We start from the raw sequence: 23716 nt of genomic DNA, 5'->3' as shown, positions 1-23716 counted from the left end.
ACATCCCAATTCAGGGTATGCCTCTACTAATGGGGGGAACCCCAGGTTCTCCACTTGCAGAGACATGCCTCAAGCATTATTCTGCAGCATTGGGCCCCTGCTGCTCCCAGATGCAGCCGGGGTCTGACCATTTGTGACAACAGGCAAAGTCTATTTTGCCCAGTAAAGTGGATCAGCTGTGCTGGGATGTGCCCCAGCACAGCTGATCTGCTTCAACAGGCCATATTTGTTTAACAACTTGACAGTTGATTTTTCTTGTGAAAGCTGAAGTAAAAAAGGCATTACATACTCCAGTCTTCTCCTCATCATCAATTAATAGATTCTTCTCCCCATTTAGTAAGTTACCTAAATTTTCCTTGATTTTAGCAAGTTTCACATATTTTTAAATCAGAAAAGCTGTGTCAGCTATTTGTAGTTAACAGTGCTTTTGATAAATGTAGCCTTTTTTAATTTACCTATGAACCAGCTTTGATTTATTAGAATAATCATAAAAATGATGTCAAAGCCCTTTGGATGCAAACTTTCTGTAATTTATGCTCAGGAGAATCACAGGGACAACAACAAACAAAGGAACTTAAGACACTTGGATAAAGGAAAGAGAAAGAACAGCTGTTATGATAAAGGCATGATTCATAATTTGTATATGTAAAATACCTAAAAGCAGACGCACAACAGGACTCTAAACTGACTGACTTCTACTTAAATCAACAGGACTACTCACAATCAAAAAAAGTTAGGGATGTACCTAATTACCTTCATGAATTGAGACCTTAATCTATGTTCAGCTACTGAAAACAACCAATGCTGCTTTGAAAGATAAGCTATGCAAGTGTGAATTCTGCTATCAATACAGGAAACAAGAACAGAAGAGATTTATTGAAACCACAAAATTCTTAATTGCATTTGGCCCAAAGTTGGGAAAAATCTATTTTAATTAAATGTGAATGTTTATTTCTTACTGACAACTAGCTGATTTTTTTTTTTAATAGAGATGTTACAAAGACACACCAATGTCAAAACATACTAAATTACAATTTATTCACCATGGGTTTCTATCTGAGCTAATAACAAAAGTCCACAAATTAGAAGAGGTTCATTTCAGTAGTTCTCTTTGACATGTAAGTTCAAGAACACAACACCATAATAGTTTTACTGGTAGATGATATAGATTCTACTCTCAAAACCGTGAATGCATCTGCAAAACTGTGAGCTCTGCTGTGGTGGCAGAACAATGCCTGCTCTGCAATCAGCAGCAGGCTTTTGAACCATGGGGAGCTGCCACAAACTTAATGTAGATATACTAAAGTCTGCTCTGGTAACCATGGCCCTTTTGTAACAGGTGCATATAGGGGTGTACTGTACACCATGCTAACAACAGCTGTTGTAGTGGAACCTCTGGCAGAAACCATGCAGAGCTGCCAGAAGCCACTTGGGTGGAAATGTGCTTTGGCAGCTGCCCTGTGGTGGCAGCTGTCTGTTGGAAGCACGCTGCAGCGTAGGTATATAAGCTCTACGTTAAGCCGAGGTCATAGCATAAAAGTTGTTAGCAAAAAAGGTCAAGGAAAATGGAGAGTTTTATTTTTAAAAACCATCAGATTTCAGGGATCACTACTCACTACTAGCACTGCTAAGAATATAAAACACACCTCAATGATTTGCTGGACTCATTAGGCCAGAGACTAATGGATAAAATCCTTAGTGCTAACATATAACAAGCTTCTTAAGTCAAAGTTAATTAATTCTGGATTAGTTACAACAGAATTACCATACCAGAATACTGGAGGGGAAAAAATTACCAAACACTTACCAGCAAATAAGAAAGTAAGTTAAATTTCAAACAAAAATGTCTGGAAACTTGCCAAATATAACTCCTGAACCAGTCATGTTTTAGTCATAATTCTCCACAATCTGCAAGGAGTTAATACCACAGGAAAAGCAAGACAAATATACAGAACCAAGAAGGACATTAGCTCTCTGTTTTTATACAATATCCAGACTTCTATTGATACTGTTTGTGCACTTACAAAAGAATACATCGTCATAGAAAACGTCCCAGTCACATGCAGTCTGCTGCCATGCAATTTACCCTTCAGTGACAGTTTTCCTACAGAATCTAAAACGTGCACTTAAAAAAAGAAAAAAAGAAAAGCTACTTTCCAGTACATTGACTGGAGTTCTGCCAAGTATGTTATCTATATCTACTCTGTGTGCTACAGACTGTAGATTTTGTTAGCAGTGCCCATTTGAACTATGCATGGATCAATATTTTTTCCATAAACTTCTTCCTGCTGCTAGATAAAATGGCTTGAACTTAAAATGAACATGATCTTTCCAAAACTAACATCCTTCAAAACACTATGCGGCATGTGCAAAGAACAAAGGTTGAGATCACAAATCACCTTTTTGTCTTGAACCAGAGGGTCCAGCCTAAAAAGTAAGTGCAGTAACAGACTAGGAGAGACTTTGGCACTGACAGTTTTTGCCTTGGTACCCTGACGATGACTAGAAGGACCTTTGCTCTGTCTTGCTCAGCTTGTCTCTCAGTTATGATAATATTAGTGAAATATCTATGTTAACTGGACTCATCATTAGATCAGGAAGGCATCTTCTGGAGCACCCTGAATCAGACTGCCCTTGGAGCTAAACCTGACATATATTGCTCTTGCTGCCTGCAGGCAAGTTTAGAGATAGCTGACCCTAGCACTGGACATCAACAGCTATTAATAACAAATGAAGCTCCTGCTCATGGTCCATGTAGAAATGTCTGATGAGGCTCTTGGCAGGAGTGCTTAGAAGGCCTGATAAATTACAAATTGTAATAGGAATCTGGTGGTATATAATCAGTTTCAGAGGTTTACTCCTTCTGTGCACAGGTAGAAGGACTGAGTTCCCTTTTTATTCTTTATATAGTAAACAACTATCTAATATAATCTATATCAACTGGTTCTCAATAAGTGGAAGAATTTTCTTGTTTCCCCCGTGCACTTCTTCTCTATAATATCAACACAGAGTTAAATCGCTTTGTAGCATATGTCAGTGCATAGTCTCCCCACTCTAGTAAAAATGAATCCATTGCTTTCACGGGTACTGGAAATAAAAAGTCAGAAAAATATTGCTTTTCTAAGTGGTGTCTATCCAGACAGCAAACTCTCCTGAGCCACACTGATGGACATCAGGGGCACATCCAGATGAGCGCACACATGCCTCTTACCCAGTCTCAAATCCCTATGAAACAGGGCAAGCGGCATGCATGGGAACAAAAAAATGTTCCCCGCACTGCAAGTTTGCGGTGTGGGGAGAAAATTAGACCTCCTGGATATCCAGGGGTCAAAACACAAACACCCCCCGCCCCAAAAACAAAAAAACCCAAACAAACAAAAAACGCTCCACAGAACAGCAGAGCAAGGCACGGTCCCAGACCATCCCTGAAGCCAGCATGGGAGTCAGTCCTCCAGAAGAGATGCTCTGGTTTTGGCCAAAGCATCTCTTTGGTGTTTCTGCTGCCCCCGGTGCTGTCCAAGGTAAGTAAGGGAATGGGGATGGGGGGGTTTATGGGCGTGGGTGGATGTAAGAGGTGGCAGGGGAATGTGGGGGGATTTGGGGAGTGGTGGGGAGGAGATCTCCCCGGGGCTGCGGGGGGTGAGGGGCCAGCAGCTGCAGGGAAGCTGGCAGCACATGCAGGGACCTGGCCCAGACCGGTGCGGCACGTTAGTCTGGCTTTGAACCAGAGCGAATTGCACAGCTCTGGGAGGCGTGCACAGGAACCACACCTCCCAGAGCCATGTGACCCACTCCAGTACAAAGCTGGACTAACAAGCCACATGGGGCTGTTCCAGGTCCCACCATGCGCCACCTCCTCACAGGCACAGAGAGGAAGAGGTGGGACTCAGCATGGTGCATGGGGACCGCGTGCCAGGCCTAGCCGGGTCCTGCCACCCCTGGGGCCCCTTGGCCACCAGCCGGGTCAGTTCCATGGTCTCAGGACCCAGCACAGCACACAGGGACCATGTGCCGGGCCCAGCCAGCTCCTGCCAGCCCTGGGACCCCTCTGCTGCCTGACCGGGCCAGTCCCATGGTGGCAGGACCAGGCACAGCACACAGGGACCACATATCGGGTCCAGTCAGGTCCTGCTGGCCCTGGGGCTGCTTGTGCTGCCCAGCTAGGCCAGTTCTGTGACATGAGGTCCACAGGACCAGCCCAGCTGGGCAGCAGAGGCAGCAGTCTCCCCTAGACAAAGAAGAGAATATTATAATTGCTGCTTAAACAAAAAGGAACACCAACAGATCAGACAGTTGTTAAAAACTGGAGATTTAAGCATACCAGAATTCCCACCTGTAAGAACAGAGAAGCAAAATGAGAGAGGAGAGAGAAAGTAAAGAAGAAAGAAAAGAATTTCACTAATACTTTTCCAAATCTACCTTATACTATATAAACTTACGCTAGAAACATAAGCAAAATTATAATTTGGCACTCCATCTCAAATTAAGAACACTAATAAATTGATGGCAGACAGTGTCATGTGCACAAGCAAGGTTGCCAACACAAGAAAGAAATCTTTAATGACAATCTGCAATTTTTTTTTTTTTAACTGACTATCAAGATTTTTTACTGACGTGTTTTTACATACAGTGCTTCATACCACCTTTGGCCACACAGCTCTGCCTAACTTTGAAGCAAGCATTACAGGCAGGTGACTGCTGACAGTACACAGCAGAATCACATGGCTGGGGAAGGACATGAGGCTGAGAAGGTTCCCATGGGTCACAAAGACCTGATGGAGAGCTCCTTGTAGGGTACTGAAGTGCACTCCCACTCAGACACAAGGTGGCAGCATTCTGCTCTATTTGTTCATCAACGCTTGCATCCAGAGTGCTTGTACAAGTTACATTTTATGCATGATCAGGACCCTACAGCCATGACTTAGAAGTATTCTGTCGCTGTACATGTGTGTTAAAATGTCTGATCACAGGGAAAATTAACCCTGGTCAAATGAAGTATTAGATTAAAGTGCTCTAAAACAGAACATCTTATGGAACATGTGTTCCATCCAAAGTTAGTTTTTTTGCATGAGAGCAGGGCTGGGCTGATGCTTGCACTGGTAAGCAGCAGCTCAACTCTGCCCCCAAGGCTGTCAGTGGGGGAAGGTAAGGGAGGGGGAGCAGCGGCAGAAGCTGCCAGCTGTTTTGGATGGCCAGGCCTCAAGTGGCGGTGGGGGGTGGAACAGAGCCCCCTTGCCTCACAGCTCCCCTCCCCACCCTGCTACCTTGGCTGGGGTATTGGGGATGAGCCACGCCTTCAAAGCAAAGAGATTTGTTCCACCTTGCTGCCCTCTCAGCTCAGGCTATTCAAAACAATTGTCCATGCTGCCACTACCCCTTCATGATGTTTTATATAAAGCAACATGAATTAAAGCAGGGCCCTAAACATCTGTAGACACCCCCAGCCTCATTCTGGTGACAGATCTTCAAAGCAAGCCTATGGTTTCTTGGGGGGTTTTTTTTTTTTTTGGAGGACAGTTTTGTTTTGTATGGTTTTGTTTTTTTTTTTAAACGGACTGTCCATAAATGTATGGACAGTAGAGAAGCTTAGGCAAAGGAATAATTAGGATGCATTTATGAACTAGCATACAGAGCTATGAACCAACATAGAGAGCAAAATCTTCAGTCTTTGCATATACAGCACACATGATAGAAGTGTGAAAAACACATAGGGATAAATACTAAAAGAAGAAATATATTTCTGATTTTGATGTGGAAAATATATGAGAAGTACAAACCAATTCAGCACATTTTCAGTCTACAGAAACCTGGAATTAACTCAAAGGAAAGGATCAACCTACAGGCTAAGTCAAAAACTGAAATTATAGACATAATTTACAGCAAAGGTCTCCAACCTTTCTAAGCAGGAGATCACCTTCAGCATTTAAAAGCAACCTAAGATCTATCACGCGCCCCAGTTGTGCAGGGCCCGCCCATGCTGAAGCCCCACTCCCTTCCTCCCTCACAGCTGTTGCAGCCACCCGTGCTGCCCCACATTTGGGAGGGGGTATGTCCCCCCCCCAACTGTGCGCGGCAGAGGCAGCTGCCATTGCGGGCTGGGCTTTGTGCTCTGAGCCCCACTGCAGACTGCCTGGGAGCAGCCCGACACCATATGTGTTGTGCCGCTATGCTAAGCCTCATTCCCTGCCCGTCCAGTGGCTAGATGAACATGTCATCGGGCCACTCCCAGGTGGGCTACAGTGGGGCTTGGGACACAAAGCCCAGCCCACAACAGCAACTGTCTCCACCACATACAGATGGGGGTGGCATGTGCCCCCCAGGGCTTCCACTGGGCTGCACACAGTGGCAGGAGCCACCCTGCCCTGGACGACCCACCCAGGCTCAATCCTCCTGCCACCCACCCGGCCAGGGCCCCACTCAACTTACCCTTGCTTCTGCCTCTGCAGTGCACTGTCCCTCACCGCAGGGGCCACAATCTGGCCCCTGCCCCTTCCCTCCCCTACAGACCTGCTGGGCTGGGGGCAGGGTGCACGCATGCATGTGCTCAGCCCCCTCACCCCAGCCTCAGATCAACTCCAAGAGGCTCCGACATCGACCAGTGACTTAAGTAAACTGGACCAATATCAAAATAAATATTGAGAAATCTGCTATTATTCAATTTGCTATACAATGCATTGAAAATTACCTTTTCTATTTTAAATAAAAATATCGAGTTTTGCCAATCAATAGTACACCCAAACACTGTTTCAGAATTCATATATAAGTAGTACCATACTGGGCAATATTGATCAATCTAACCCAGAACCCTGTCTCCAAAAGTGGCAGAAGTAGATGCTTTACAGAGAGAGCATGAAACCAGGCATACATAAAGTTATCTATCCCCTGTTTATTAGCTTCCCTAGCATTCACCAACTTTGGTTTAGAGGTGCTAGAGGAAACGTCTCTGACTTGTGTTTATTAGCTATTAATAGTAGGGAAGCACCGACTGGCATTTTTTGGGCCGGTACTGATGGCCGATTTCTAATGAGCCATATCAGCTGATACCAAATCGGCCAATATGCAGCCAGGCAGCTTGGAGAGCAGTGTCCAGCTAGTAAGTCTGTTCTGGGGGAAGGGGCAAGGGGGGAGAGAAGGGGCGGACAGATCAGTGTCCCTGTAGTGAGGGAGGGAGTGGGGCTGGAGCAGCATGATGATGTTTTTAGTTTTGTTTTCAATTTATTTCTTAATGATGCCCAATTTTTAATTGGCTTTTTTGGATGCTACTGCACATTGAGCTGATGCTTTTAGAAAATTATCTACAAAGACTCCAAGGTCTCTTCCCTGAGTCAAGAAAGCTAGCTCAGGATTTAGGATTCTGAATGATTTAGGATAATTTAGGATTGGTTTGCTATGCAGTTCAAAGTTTTGCATGCTGTTGCATCCCTATAATTTCTCCTGCTAAGCACCAGTACTACTGAGCTGGGTCCAGAAGCCTCTGGGTCCCAACAATTCTCAGACACAGATATTAAAAAAATATAAACTGGGAAATCCTGTTCTCATGAAAGTCTAAGGAAAAACTCCCAATGACTTCAGCAGAACCAGGATTTCACCTCAGAATTAGCAATCACAGGCTCCAGGTCAACAGTAGTCACTAAAGAGTCAACTGTATGAAAAACTGTTTTGATTACAACCAGAAAACCACAGAGGTTCTGACATAGTAGTTATCGATAGATATCTAATAAGAGACAAATTAGTCTTTCAGAGGGAGTTCAGGAACTACACTCATGGCCTCTATCCAAGATTGCTCTAATTAAATGTGTGTTATTAATTTAATACAGTAGTTTGCTGTTATTACTGTGGCCTGATATTTCAGCTCAAATGTGAGCTGCATTTAGCCCTGGTATAAACTGACATCCAAAAGAAAATACAGAATATGACTACGTTTCACCTGCACTGGATTTCTGAAAATTGGGGAAAAAACAACATTAGCCACAAGGATCATACTTGATACTTATTCCAGCTATCTAATAAAGAGTACCTTTAAACATCTTGTAATTCAAATTTGTATCAGTAAATATTTATCTTGAACGAGCACTTGCATGTCAATTATTATAATTACATAGTGATTTTCATCCTAAAAATCTCAAAGTGCTTTACACACGTAGTTGTGAATCAATATTCTTTTAAAACCTGGAGGTCCTGAAGCACAGATCTGAAGTTGCTTATCACAAATCAACTCAGTGAAACATTGCCTCTCAAGGTCAGCATTTTCTGCAACCCCTTCTGAAAAAAATCCAACAGAAACAAGACAGAACTTAAAACTGAGAGCTTAAATACTCCATTTGCACTGTAGAAGTGTCTTTCAGATTGGGGAAACATGTAAAGCTTTCCAAAAAAATTCATCATCTGATTCAACAAATAAAGCAAGAGCTTGGCAGTTTTAGAGCGTAGAGATTTGTGGTTCTCTCTTGTATCTCTTGTAGCTTCCTGGAACTGTCTTAATTGGAAATTAGCTGTGTGAAAAAGCTTCTGAAAATACCCTGTATATAGAATTCTCTAAAACAGAATCAAGGTCCAATTGTGGTCCAACCACATGTCCAGACCTGGTAACAAAAAATGTGGTTGCCAGCTTCTCTCTCCCAATTACACTTATTCTCATACCCAGCCTGTCCATGTTCTATCAGCTGGAACTGCCCAAAGAAACAAGAGGCATGGAGACCTGGACAGCAAGGAAATTCTTCAAGGTCTGCACAGCTGCCACTAGCATGAAAGCACAGGAATCTGGGCCTCAACAAAGGTTTAGAGGTTTTAGAACTGTTGTTAATTGTTACATTATAAGTTGTAGTTCAAAGTTCTGTATCTAATTTATTGTTGGCTTAATGTCAATGTGTCAGTAACTTTTTTTTTTAATCTTTTATTAAAAATACAGCAAAAAAGCAAAAATTAAATAATCTGAAAAGTCTTTCATAGGGGAGAAGCCCATGTTCAAAAGACATACATTATTACTACAGATTGTCCTTAGAAAACAAGAATGCCATTTTAAGACTGTTACTTTTGATCTGTTGTGGCATTTCTCTCCTGTTTCTTTTAAAAACAAAACAAAACAAAACAAGACAGGCACACAAAACAGAGAAAGAGAGAGAATAAAAGTGTTGCTTCTACTCTATCACTTTCAGCTTAGCTGCTTGATGATTACATATGGAAATTGTTTACCAAGTTAGGGTGAAAATATTTTTTATAGTTTGGCTTTTTTATTACAGCACTATTGTAAAAGATGAGTTTGTCTTGGCCAGCTAAGTCACACTCTTACTTGAGAGCTAAAAGAAAAAGATAGTAAAGCGTTAAAATAAAGGTGAGGAAAGAAAAATGACACATTACATTCACATTCCAGGCCATGGGTAAAATTCAGCCAAACACTGTAGAGCTGCTGAAGACACTTGTTTTCTTCTCCTTGCTCAATTTGAACAAGACATCTTTCAAGGCCAAGAAAATGAAAATTCAATAGCATAGTGGCAAATCAAAGGTTCAGCAAATGGTGTCAGCCATGCTGGTGAACCTTGTGCAAGCTGGCTCCTGCAATATGCTCCTTTCATAACTTAACTCGGTACATTTCTAAAAACAAGGGTGATCCTGACTTGAGCAGGGGGTTAAACTAAATGAACTGCTTATGTCCCTTCTAGCCCTGCTCTTCTGATTCTATACATGTGTACATCCCTTCCCATATTTTTACATAATACTGATGGGCACACATGTTCACGAACCCACATGTGAGAGATTCCCCACTAGTAGATTAAAAGAGTCAAAATATCAAACCAAAGAACTGGATGACTTGAAGAAAAAAGCCCTAAATTCAAAAGCTTATCTAAAACTATCCTAATCACACAGGTGATGCATTAGACAATATCACCCACAAAAAAAACTTAATATCAAACCATATAGTGTCCACTCTGTGTTTACTCTGTCCCATGTTCAATACCCCTCAACACAATTTGCTGATCATGTCCCAATCATATTGTAATACAGAGTGCTGCTAACTTGCCCTAAATTGGAAATCTAACACATTTAGCATTTTTATTCTAATCATTCTGTGATCTTTCCTGCAATAAAAAATGCAACAGAACCAAAATACTGGTACCTTTCTTGATGACCCAAATCAGATAAAAATTCATCGATACGTCTTTGGAGTTCATTTCCTTCCAAATTTTTAAACTTCTTCAATTCACTCTGGAGAAAAAACCAAAGCTCCTTGGCTCCATTTTCAATTCGTCTTCTCAATATTTCATGGTCTTTCCCCAAGCCTCCTATCAAAAAGCATGCAAGTGTCAGCATTACCAGTGATATATGAATATATTGAAATATTTACAAGATGGTATTTCAGTTTTAGAAATAAAAGAAAATGCATCTACTAACCATCTCCTGTTCTCTTCTTATAGTTTTCTATCTGTTCTTTGGCCTTTAAAAGCTGCTCTTCTAAAGCATGCAACTTTCCTGCAGCAGGCCCCTGTTCAATGGGACCATCTGGTATCCTAGAGCACAGAAAAGAAAATGTAATCAAATAAATATATGAGATATGTAATTATTTACTTGCTTTGCTAAAAGTAGCTATTGATAATCTGCACAAGATTACAGAAAGATTCTAATTACAAAAGAGAGAAAAAAAATCACTGTAAATAAAACTAGCATAAGCTAGTTGCATTCTTCACCAAGTAATGCTTACAACAATCATAATGAAAGCCTGTGGTGGTTTCAAGTCCATGTATAAAATGACTCTTAGCATAATGTAAGGTCTCATGGCTATTATGGTAATTACCAGTAGTTTCTGAACATGTACATGTAACAAGCCAAATTCTAAATATAACTATTACTCTTAGGACAGGATGGAGGAATGAAAATAAAGCATAATTCCTTCTTATAAACTGATTACCAGATGATTTTAAGGCAAGCCATATTCGTGCAAACTCAAAGACCTATCTCCTGATTCCACATTATTCTGCAATAGCAGTCAACTACTACTAGATACCCTGATAAAATATTGCCTCCATGACACTCTTTTCCTGTTAACTATCTTTAAACAGCACTTAAACGTGGCACTTAAACCTGAGTATAAGCTGATAACAGTTATCGAACTGAAGTGATAAATGAAGTAAGGGCAACAACAGAGGTACTTAGTTAACCATGGTCAAAAAGGCACTTGCTGGAAGTGGTGGTACTTGTAGTCTGAGGAAAATGGTGCAAGACAGCAGTACTGAGCATAAATATTGTGCCACCATGGTAAAACTGCCCCAGTAGCTGAATTTCTAGTTCCAAGTGTTCTGTCCACTTCACAAGACTGTACTGTAAATAACACCAAAATATATGTCCTTCCTTGCAAGCTAAGTAGCTCCTTAGTTTCTTTAACCCCTCCACCCCCCACCCCCACACACACACATCCCTCCTTAGCCCAGCCTCCTGTTGGCACTGCAGCTGTACAGTCCTGGCACCACAGCCACTGGCAGCTGGGCCTGCATGGAATGGAGTGCATTAAGTAGCCATCTGGCCTGGCTACCCACTGCAATAAGCCACTGCCACCAAGGCACCACTGATTCACGCTGGCTGTGGGTCAAAGAGGAGAGACTCAGTCTGGGGCAGCAGTGGCACACTGCAGCAGGCGGACAGGCAGGATGGCTACTTGGCATGCTACGTTGGTCTGCATCCTGTCTGGGTCCATCTGCTGGTGGCCACAACATCAGGACTGCACAGCCACAGCACCAACAGGAAGCTAGTTGGGGGGGAAGGAAATTAATGAGGGAGGCAGAGGAGTCTGTGTGCTGCATGGCCTGGCCCAGCCCTGGCTGCAGCAGAGCTCCCTTCTCAGACTCCTGGCAGCAGCCAGTGGTCCAGACAGGATCAACTGCCCGCTCCCCTTTTAGCTGCTCACCAAAACTTCTTAAATGGCTTTCCAGCCCAAATAATTACCCACCCATGAGTTAGCATCATGCCAAGGACAAAAATCAATATTAATACGGAATCTAGAATCTTACCTAGTAACTTCCAAGTACAAACATTTTTTTAAATAAACCAAGCTCTAGACATACCATAAACAAAATTATGCATTGATTATACTGCAGAAAGCAGTATAAAATAATAGATAAGCCCTAGAGAAATAAGGCATAAGTAGGTACCTACCAAAATTGTGATTTTGCAATTTTCGCAGAAACCACCATTTCAGGCAGGCTCCACAAAAAAGCGTAGGCTCTGCACTTTTTGGCAGGCTCCTTAAAGAAAAAAAAGCTAACTGAAAATAAATGCCAGATCCTTCTATGGCCAGGCTGCACAACCCACCAGGGAAGTAGGAAAAGGGGACAGGGACTGCCAGCATGGCAAGAAGGTTGCTGCCCCCCACCCCTGATTGGCTGTGAGCGCTGTCCATCATATAGCCCTGCCCTTCACCAATCAGTAGCAAGGGGCAGGGATGCATCACAGATAGTCCTTGAAGCCAGTCAGTGGGGGGGCAGGACCCCAGGCCAAAGGTGTAGGGGAGCCCACCATATTCCACCCGTGAAAATGGCCTCCAGCCCCATGGTCTATCTGTAAAATTGGCTGGCAGCCACCTCAAGTTTGGTAGACCCCCATCTATAAGGAATGCTCACTCTCTCAAATTCACAGAAGTTTCATTAACTATTTCTTTACTCAAAAAATAAACCAATGGATAAAGCCACAGTTGGACCCATCAAAGGCTTAGTTCTGCACTATTTGTTACATGTTTCCTATAAGACACACCTAGCATCAAAATCTAGGTGCATATAACAACTAAATAGAAAAATCACCATTCATCATATTCAATAACAATTAGAATCTTAAAGCACTCTTCAGTGACTACCTCACTTTAAAAAAAAGTTTCAAAGTTGGGTTTTTTTCAGTGATTTCTAACACACAAACAGTTCACCAGGGGTGAAAAACCTTCTAGCCTACTTGTAAGCAAATTTTTATATAGTGTGTTTTTCACTATAAAAAAGAATGCCCAGACCAACTGAAAAAAAAAACAGATAATGAATAAAAGAATTGTTCAAAATGTAGTAAATACACAAATATAAAATTACACCATTCAAATCAGAAATTACATATTATATTATAAAGTCTAATAAAGATTATTATCAGATTAAGAAGTCAGGTACTCAGAAGGTCAGAAGTCATGAAATACTGGGATTCAAGCTACTTATGCAACTTTAAGTCTCTTCCAATGTACATATATGCATTATACCTTTAATTAAGCCAGGAGTGTTCAAACTCAACTTTGTGTTTCAGACCAAATCCAGACTGCAGGGCTTCTCGTGGACCAGATCCAACATGGGGCATGAACACATGGAGGCAGCAGCAGCCCCAACTCTGACCTGGAGTATATGGAGGTGGCAGACCCAGAATCTGGGTTGGAGCCAGGGTTGCCACCACCACCACATCCCATGCCAGCAGGCCAGAAAGAGTGGTTCTGTCAGGCAGATCCACCCCGCACATTGCCCCTGAATAAAACAATTAAATATTATTTTTCCACAGAATCCCTAACCTCTTTCAGTGTACAAAATGGATGTTGTTCAGTGACTGACATTTCTGTAAGACCCATGTCTTATTTGCTATACAAATTGGAAACTTCATCAGCACTACAGTAAACAACAGAAAGATATGTTCCTCCAACACCCATCTCATTCCTTCCTCCCTACCCCAAAACATTCAAAAAAAAAATCACACTCATCTGATTCTCAACACCCACTCCACAAAATTTCTCCAAAAGAGTGGACAGACGTTCACTTAATCCTGTACAATTTATGTCAGGTTTGAATACTGATATCGATTGCACTAAGAGCAGGAAAGCCAGACACTCAAGCTGTCCTAGGATAATAGGCAGTATTACAGTGCCTTGTCAATAGGTGGCAGTGGAGCAGCTAACAATATCCTGCATGCTTTTAACAAATCGCTACCCTAGAATGGAAACAGACACATGAAACCTAATCCAGTGAAATTCACACTGGTATGTTTTTTTTTTACCTCTGATATTTTCTGGGGTAAACCGCCATTAGATGGGGCAAAGTCACTGTGGTTAAGAGCAAGAGTGATCAAGCCTCAGCCCACAGACCAGATCTAGCTCCTGGCACCACGTCATCTGGCCCATGGGGCTTCACACACTACTGGGCACACAGGGCAGCCTAGAGTTCCATCTCAGCATGTGGGGCTGGGCAAAGGCAGAATGGGGCCCCAGGGGCACAATCACCATATGCAGGGCTTGACAGAGGGGACCCAGGGCTCCCAGGCCCTGATCCTGGAACATGGGGCTGGATTAAGGGTGTGCAGGACCCTGGAACCCCAATCCCCACATACAGAATCAGGCAGAATGTATGCAGGGCCCCAGTCCTGGCATGTAGGGCTGGTTGAAGTGACGCAGGACCCCAATCCTGACATGTGGGGCCAAAGGCAACTACACAAGGCTCCCAGGGACCAATCCTGGCATGCAGAACTAGGAAGATGCAGTACAGGTTCCTAGGCCTCAATCCTGGCATGTGGGTCCAGATAGAGGCTGCATGGCACCCTGGATCTGATCCAGCCTACAGACTGGAAACTACTTGTTTGACCTGCATGGCCAAAAGGTTGAGTGCCACTGGTACAGGACTATATCATCTGTTCACTTGTTTACACCAATACAACGCCAATTACATCAGTGTAAATGCTTAATTTACCCACATCCAAGCAAAACCTTCACCTACCTCTCATTACAAAAGAAAAAAGTTTAAATACAGTTTCAATTTTCTCTTCCACTCCACTTCCAAAACTTCTCTTATTACACTACCCCTTCTACAGAATTTGCTTACATGGGCAGGTTCTCACTCCTGTCCACATGCAGAGGACTTGTTATAAAAGCTCTCCCCTTGAAGAAAAAAAACAACATATGCACACTGAAACATCCCTCTCCAACCAAAACATCAATAGTAACCACTTTTAAACATTAAAAATTACATGCATCACATTTTAACCATGTTATTGTTCAAAATATTAAAGAAATTAGCCTCTGCAGTTTGATTGTCATCACTACTTGTCCAAGCTGCAATATAGTTGGTTAGCTGAGCCTTTATGATGATTGTGTCAAATCTGGGGACCATTTGCCACATAAAACTGAAATTGCATTAAAATTAGGAAACTTTGTAACACATAACAATGTATATATTTATATTTAACATGCCTTGTGAGGATCAGACTATAAATAGAGTGGATTTGGGAAGAGAATGGAGAAACAGTGAGGGGCTATTTGAGGAAAATGAGAGTAGTGAATTGTTTCCAACTAGCCTGCTATTTCAACTGTAATTTATATCCGCTTAAAATCACTTTTCCAGAATAAAAGCTAAGCTGGGAGCCATTTAATAGCTCAAATTCAGGTTTTTACAAAAGAAAGCAAATTTAAATTGGTTACTAAACTGCAAATTGTTGCTGAGGACAGAGAGTTGAGGGATGTGGTCCAAAAGGACTAGGCAACCATAAAGAGATGAAACATTATTTTTAAACAATGAAAAATTATATCCAAAATAGCAGAGAAAAGCTCTCTTTCTATCTTTAGCCTTTTCCCTTAAAATAATTAATTTCCTTCCCTTCAGTTCTGTCTTCTCCGAATTATCATATTTACTCAAATATTAGATGAACTCCCAATGATTAGATTCTATATATAGAAAAATCTATAAATTTGTTATAATTTTCCAGGTATAGAATCTATTTATTGAAGCTTTACCTTGAATTTGTCCCCCTTCCACTGCTACAGCAGGAAAAAAATCTCGGACAGGGTCAGGTGTATACTTCGAATACCCCCCACCCCCACCAAAGGATCCATGTGCTAATTAGCCCTCCATTTGTGATTGGAACTGGGTGTTCTTGTCAAAAGTCCTGAGATCCTCTACAATTTATATGAAGATGATGTGCAGGTTGAACTGTTTGTGGGCTCATTCGGTGATTTTTGCTAAATAGTTAAGACTAGTCACAAATCAGAAATTGTTGGAAATGGGAAAGAAGGTGAAGCTTATCTGTAGAAGTGAAGAGGAAGTCAAAATATATTTAATGTAGAAGTTCACCATGACCTGAAAACAAGTCAGTGTTAAGAGGGACTACATGCAATGAGCACTACCATATATCTTATCAGATGGGCGACACAACACCATCTTTGTGGGAGATTTCCACCAGTATATTTGCCCACTATGGGCCATGTCATGTTCAATATGACATAACATATCATGTCTTACAGTCACACACAGTGTTGGTTGCATTTAATCAACTTTATAGTTGGTTTCCATTACTGAGCACTGTAAATGTTTTATTTCATTTTGTATAACTGCCGCGTGGCATTTTTCACATTTATGTAACTTTATAGTCTTATCTTTTAAGTCAACCCAAACCAAAATGTTTATTTAGTAATAGCTATAACCAAAATGCTAGCACGCATGCAAAGCGCACGCGAATTTTGTATTTTCCCACACGTGCGAATTTTGTATCAAGCTGCGCATGCGTACTTTGCAAGTTTCTTTTCTATCCTGTAAGTTTCACTTTTGCAGAAACACAACCTATATAAAAATCTGCCTAGCAACACCCATGTAAAAGAAACTATCCTATCCCTGCACGCTTAGCTTATGTCATAGTTAGTGTCATAGAGGCGGTCCAACCAACATCAATAAAGAGGTGAAGAAACAGGAAACGGCAGAGACGACGACTGGATAAACCTCAGGCTTGATCGCCCTGTTGCCGGTCCTCAGCCTCCCATCTGGGCGTATCCCAGCGAAAACCCATCAAAGGCCTCGAAAACCTGACAACAAACATCAGCCTCTCAGCGTAGCTTAGACCGCATACCCGCTTTTACCATACCTCCGCGCTTTAGCTGCAACTTCGCTCCAGCCGGTCTCCCCTCTTATTCATAAGAGGGTGAGGCCAGGTGAGTTGAATAAACCCTTTTACTATAAACTTTGAAAGCGTATAGCATTTTGCCTACTTGCGCCAGTAAGGCGAACCTCGAGGACAGTCAACGAGCCACCTCTTATCCCACCCTACAAGCCGCATACTCGCTCGCTCCGTAAAGTCCGCGGCTCACCAAGCAGTGTCGGAGTCTCTAATCTGGCATTTCGCGACAAGCACATACTGTTTTTGGCGGCAGTTTGATGACCGACAATGGAATTAATGATGTTTCCTTGTATGTGAATGTAAGAGTAGGAGTTTTTTTTCTCCACGCTGACTGGGAAAAACACTTTGCCATATATTTGACTATAATTTCATAGTAGCTAGGGTCAGGAGGAACCTGAACAGATCATCTAGCCTGACCCCCTGCCACAGACAGAAACGAATGCTGGGTTTACAAGACCCCAGACAGGTGATCATCCAACCTCCTCTTGAATTTGCCCAAGGTAGAGACGAGGACCACTTCCCTGGGAAGTTGGTTGCAGAGTTTGGCCACCCTAACTGTAAAATACTGCCTTCTGATCTCTAACCTAAACCTATTCTCCAGCAGCTTATTATCATTGTTCCTCGTCACCCCAGGTGGTGCTGGGGAGAAAAGGGCTCTACCTATTTGCTGTTGATCTACCCTGATGAGTTTGTAGGCCGCCACCAGGTCCCCCCTCAGCCTCCTCTTGCTAAGGCTGAACAGGTTCAGGTCCCTCAGTCTCTCCTCATGGTGAGAGGGCAACAGGACAGGCCCTAAGTGGGTGGTCCTCCTCTGAACCCTCTCCAGGCTGGCCACATCTTTTTTAACGTGTGGCACCCAGTACTGGACGCAGTATTCCAACTGCAGCCTGACCAAAGTCACACAGAGAGGGAGTATCACCTCTCTGAAGCAGCTTGAGATGCATCTTTGGATGCATCTTGCCGGCTGCGGTCTGGCACTGGCAGCTCATGTTCATCTTGGAGTCAATAATCACTCCAAGATCCCATTTTGCCTATGTGCTTTTAAGAGGGGAACTCCCCAGCCTGTATGTATGCTGTGGATTTCTTCTCCCAATGTGCAGCACCCTGCATTTACCTATACTGAAACCCATCCTATTCTCATCTGCCCACTTTAGTCATCTGTCTAAATCTATTTGCAGCCTCTCTCCCCCTTCAAGTATGTCCACCTCACCCCACATCTTAGTGCCATCAGCAAACCTAGACAGTGTGCTTTCTACCCCCTCGTCCAAGTCACTGATGAGGATGTTAAATAGTGCAGGCCCGAGGACCAAGCCCTGGGGTACCCCACTGCTGACATCATGCCAGGCTGAGTACAACCCATCCACCATTACTCTCTGGGTGAGCCCCATCAGCCAATTTTTGACCCATCCAACTGTATAGGCATCAATGCCAGTCACTTAATATATTGATGAGGATAGGGTGAGAGACAGTGTCAAAGGCCAAAGGTAGTATATATGATAATAACCTTATCAGACTTAGAATTGTTGTTTTTCCTGCTTCTGTCAAATCTCAAAATTAAGGAAAAGGATTCTCTCCCCAAAACCAGTCTTTGTCCTCTTACCATGCAATGGGCCCAGCCAGGCCAGGCGGCTGTGGCTGGGGAGGGAGAAAAGCAGGCTGGTCTTTGTTCCCGTCTATCTGGGCTGCAGGGCTGAGAGGCTTGAGGGCAGCCCTACCACTCAAACAGCTACTGGGGGGGGAGGGGAAGGAGAAGGGGAATCTTTTATTTTTACATGAAACCCTGTTTTTACCTGGGGGAGGGTTCCTCTTTTTTTGTTGGGGGGGGGGAGAGGAAGAGGAGGGGAGATTTCTCTGATTTTTGTAGGAAATGACCAATTTCATAAAATTGTGATTTTGGTACCCCCTAGTTATATACTTTATTGCGGGGTTTTTCTACTTCTACTACTTGACTCATTTATCTATGTTAGACTATAGTAGCCCCTAAGATGCTTAATGGTAACAAGACAGGATTTACTTGCAGCTTTTTGACCAAAATTTGGGTAAGAGAAGAAGCAGCAAAGAAAATGAACAAACAAGAGACAATAAGAGGTAAGAATAATTTTAGAAAGCACAAGCAACACAGATCAAAAAAAATAGGCTAAAAGATGCCTAGATTGCATTAGAAAGTTTTTTTCAGTTAAATCTGGTTTATTACAAGGTAGAATTTAAACAGGCAATAAAAATAGCCATCTGAATATTAATTAGGGTAGAAACCAATAGAAAGACTTTTTAAAAATTAGTGAGCCAGGTAATAAAGTATAAAAATCTGGTTTCACCCTGAACCCTTTGCTCTCTACCCTTGAACTAGAGTTCTTGATGAAGATCCCATCTGCAGATGAACTAAGATAAGTGCTCTTTTAAAACTTATTTTGAAACTTAGGGCTAGGGACAGGCATTCAAAAAGCCTGGGCCTGAATTGATTCAATCTTTGCAGGGTAGTCTAATCTGCCTAGGCTGAACTGGTTTGTAACCGTACAGAAATCTCTCCTGGACTGAAGAAATGCAGGCACATGCCTGAAGTGGCTCAGGCTAGAAGCCAGAAGGCACTAGAGCAGCCCTCTCTTTCCCTTCTACAGTACTGAGCTGAGGGGGGGGCATGGCCAGAACCCTGCAGGCGCTTTGATTAGGGAGGGGTACTCCTCCATATCCCCCCACCCCACTGCTACTGACCAGTGAGGGAGTGAGCAGGGAGTTATACAGCATTTACTCACACAGCAGGGAGTTACACAGGGACTAATGCAGTGTTTATTGGCCCATTAAGAAAACAAAAGCCTCTCTCATTAATTCAAGCTCTTCTTTTAACTCCAAAAAGCCCTTAGAAAACACTGTCCTGTCTGCCTTATACAGACACCTCTCAGCATTAGCTAGCAAACCACATGCTGGCTATGGTCCGTGCTGTGGGAGGGGAGGGGAGGGGAGAATCCCTGCTTGAGCAGGAGTGTGTGGGGGAGGGACAGGAGGAAGCCAGGCAGATGCTGGTGTGTCTGCAGTCTCTGCTAGAGCTCTAGCAAGGGAGCAAAGGGACAGGGCCAGCTTTGCTGTGGAGCAGAGAGCCCCACCCAGGGCTGCAAAACATCTGGGATCCTGGGAGACTCTGGTTTAAGTTAAATCAGGAATAGGTCTAGGACAGACATTGCATAAATGGTTTGACCCAAATCAGTTAAGTCTGATACTACATTCAACCAAATTTATCTCAAACCAGTTTCAGCCATTTTCAAACTGGTTTGCGTGCACTGAATGTCTATGTGTATTATCTGCCCCTAGCCTAGGTGAGACGTTCTTTCCTCTTACAGGCTGGGCATCTGTTGGAGGCTTTTTAAGACTTCAGGACTTAAAGAAATTAATTTTGCATTCCTTCAAATGCCAGCAAAATTGAGACTTCCTTAGATGAATGCATATCTTACAAACTTTAATTATTTTCTGGATATGGTTTACCTGTACTGTTTGGTCAGTTATACCTCATCTGTATTTCATTATTAAATCTCCTATTAAAATGTATCTACATTTATGCTTGTATGTATGTATTTATTTTTGGTGGGACTGGCTTTTCAAATATTTTTTTGTTCCCAGAATGACTCTGGGGTTAACACTACCTTTTGTCAATATAGTAAGCTGCAGTACAAAAAAAATGTGCAAGAAAGACACAAACCACTCAACATATGCTGCAGTCATGACATACTGCATAGTGCTTTTTTCTCTGGTAAAAGCAGTGTAATTTTGCATGTTGTTTCCTGCCAGCTTACAGCAAACACAAAACATTTAGTTCAACAGGAGACCCCAGGTAAATGGAACTATTACTGTCAGTTCTTAAACATCAGCCAGCTCTCAGAGAATCCACATAATTATGTTTACTTGATAGTTTGTACCTGATTTAGTAGTATGGTTGGATGTTTAAGCAGAAAAAGAAGAATTTGTTTAAAACATCCATATTTTAACAAGACTATTTTCATACTATCTCTGTGTAATGCATTTGTGTGTCAACACAATATCCATCTCAAATTAGTGTTACTGAAGCCTAAAGAACTGACTAAAATGGTATTAAATTGGATGCAACTATAACTGAGAGCACTATTCTGCTATATACAAAAGATTTAAAAGTTCCTTGTAATAAATATTTTCTGTGAACCTCACCGGAGGAAAATAAGAACATGAGCAAAATTATAATCAAATATCACTGTTTTTACCTCAGACATAAAAGATGTTTCAAACAGGGACTTTTATCTGAACTGTAAAGAGACCTGAACACACATAGGAAAAAAAATTGAAAAAAAATCAGTATAAACTATTTCCAGTTGATCTTGCAATTATAGAAACTCTTATTATAGAGTTAAATTAATTCTTTGTAGTTTGGTTTATTAAATAAATCCATATAGTGATGACGTTGTTTTTCTCTGATACTTCCCATGAATTAAACGGATTTTAAAGAAAGAAAATAATACCCAGTTAACTCAGGACAACAAGCAGTGGCAAATAAGCATAGAGAAAAAAAGCAGACCCTTCATCCTTCTAAAAGATCAGCTTTAGGATGCAAATGTTACCAATGAATTAATTCCTTCCGTCTCTCCCCATACCCATTAACTAAGCTTAGAAGGCAAATATTAAGGATGCCTTGCAATTAAATAACGGCTTGTATACTTAATTAACGTAAATCAGCATACTTCTGACCTATGCTAATTTATAGAAACGTAAGATCTGGCCCTTCATTTCTAGAACAATGGTTCTCAGCCGTTTTAGGCTACAGGCACCTTTTAAAAGTGGCAACTCTTAGCTTGCGCTTGTTTTTTGAGTACAGAAAAATAGAGCAGTTTTTTGTTGCAAAGAACTTAGAAAGACCACAACAGGTCTGAATGATTTTGACACTATGGATTACTATCTTAAATCTCTGGGTTTCTCTTGCAAATTGTGTAAGTGTTTGCACACCTAACAGTGCTCATATTTCATGGCACCCTTAAAAAGATCTCCTAGCACTTTGGGGTGCCATGGGACTTTGGTTGAGAATCACTGTTCTAAAATCACAGGCTGACTCAAAAAGGGTAAGAGATGATCAACACATACATCATGCATCACAGGCTGTTTTGTTTTTGTTTTGTTTTGTTTTTCCACATATTTGCTGCAAGTGATGGCCCAGTGGTTTACTTAACTTCAAGACTGGAGTCACGCTACAGTAATATAATAGGCAACAGCATTTTAAAATACATAATTCTGCTTTTTAACTACTTAAAACATTCTTGTATCAAAGGGTCCTACAATATTAAAAGTCTATGGTTTCAGTCCTTACAAACATTCAAAAACTGCTGAGCAAAGCTGAGAGGAAAACTAACATGCAGTTTTTGTGGGTCATTGATTCTCCAGTTAGTTCTATAGCAACCCTGGCCAGGATTGCCAACTGTCCATATATTTACAGACAGTCAGTAAAAAATCTGACTAAAAATGCCTGCCCATAAAAAAGTCATTAAAAAAATTCAGCCATCCATAAAAAAAAAAAAAAAAAAAAAACACTGAACAACTAGAGCTTCAGTGAAGCTCCATGGCTGGAAAGAAACTAGAGACAAGCTGATGGACTGACAGAGCACAGCAGTGCCACTTGGTATCTAATTAAGAGCACTGTACCCTCCAGAAAAACACAGTCAGGGTTTTATTGACCCCTCCTCCCTGGCTATATGCTGTCTCTGAGTCGCACTGGCTACAAGTAATACTGCTGGGTCACAGGTAGACTTCTCTGGGGGATCTCTGCTGGGTTGTGGGGAATAAGGCTGGCAGAGGTAAGGATGAAGGTAACTGTCTGTGGGAGGGAATGCTGCAACTGTACGGGTGACTAGAAACCCCTGGGTTTGGGGCAGAATTGGTATAAAACCATTGCTGTAATCAAGCAAGTTTGCCAACTCAATTTTTTTTTTTTTTAATACAATACTTTTTACTGACAACTGAACCTTTTTACAATGGTTGGTGTTAAACCCCTAAATTGGAATCCAGTCCTTCTAATTGGGGCCTGACAGTAGGACAGGGCCTAGCAGAAGAATAACATTTACATTATGTAATTATATATACCCCACCCTTGTCACTGCTACCTAGAACCTCAAACAAGGTTTACATTTACATTCTGTAAAACATATGTCAATTAAAAAATACAATAAAAGGAAGTTTGGCTTTCAGCAAAACATTTGCAGATTGTTAGTAAAAGCAAAAAAGATTTAGGTTGGCAACACTGACTTTGGCCTTAAAAAACATAAAACTAGAAGGAGCCACCTTGATTATCAAAATGTAGTCCCCCAATATAAGGAATACTGTATCCTATTTACTCTGTTAAAAAAACAATCAATCAATCTCCATTTTAAAAACAGTGATGGGGTTTTTTAATACCACTACTCCAATTAGAAGGTCACTCCAGAACCACACTGTTTTAATGTCTACCCTAACTTTATTCATGGCTAGTTTATACCCTTTGTTTTTGGGTTAACATTGCACTGTAGCTTAAACAGGTCTTCTCCTTCCCTGGTGCTTATACCCCCTGATGTATTAACAGAATGCAATCTTATTCCTTCTCTTCAACCTTCACTTTATTAGACAAAAGAACTAAAAACTGAACATTCTTATTCTCCTTTCATAAGATAGGCTCTCCATTCACCTTATCATCCCAGCAACCCTTTTTTGAACCTATTACAATCACAGTTAATCTTTATTGAACATTAATAATCAGAATTATACACAGTGTTCTGAATGAGAGATTACCAGTACCTTGATACAATACCATTAGCACTTCCCTCTCCCTACGTGGAATTGTTTTTGCTTTTTTTATGGT

The 23716-nt window shown here is 41.7% G+C and overlaps 1 protein-coding gene across 2 annotated transcripts in view; it reads right to left on the bottom strand.

The window, feature by feature from the left end:
* Positions 1-23716, bottom strand: part of FUT8 (fucosyltransferase 8) — a 214343-nt gene that overhangs the window by 86541 nt on the left and 104086 nt on the right. For both annotated transcript variants that reach the window (XM_019551725.1, XM_019551724.1), the window contains 2 exons: positions 10390-10505; positions 10115-10280 (listed from right to left, as the gene is read on the bottom strand). In XM_019551725.1, the coding sequence (XP_019407270.1) occupies positions 10115-10280; positions 10390-10505 (282 nt within the window). The remainder of the gene's footprint in view (positions 1-10114; positions 10281-10389; positions 10506-23716) is intronic.

This window comes from Crocodylus porosus, unplaced genomic scaffold (assembly GCF_001723895.1).
Source record: "Crocodylus porosus isolate Cpor-Errol unplaced genomic scaffold, CroPor_comp1, whole genome shotgun sequence".
Taxonomy (NCBI): Eukaryota; Metazoa; Chordata; order Crocodylia; family Crocodylidae; genus Crocodylus; species Crocodylus porosus.
Note: the sequence above shows the minus strand (reverse complement) of the source record. Positions and strands in the feature narration are given on the sequence as shown.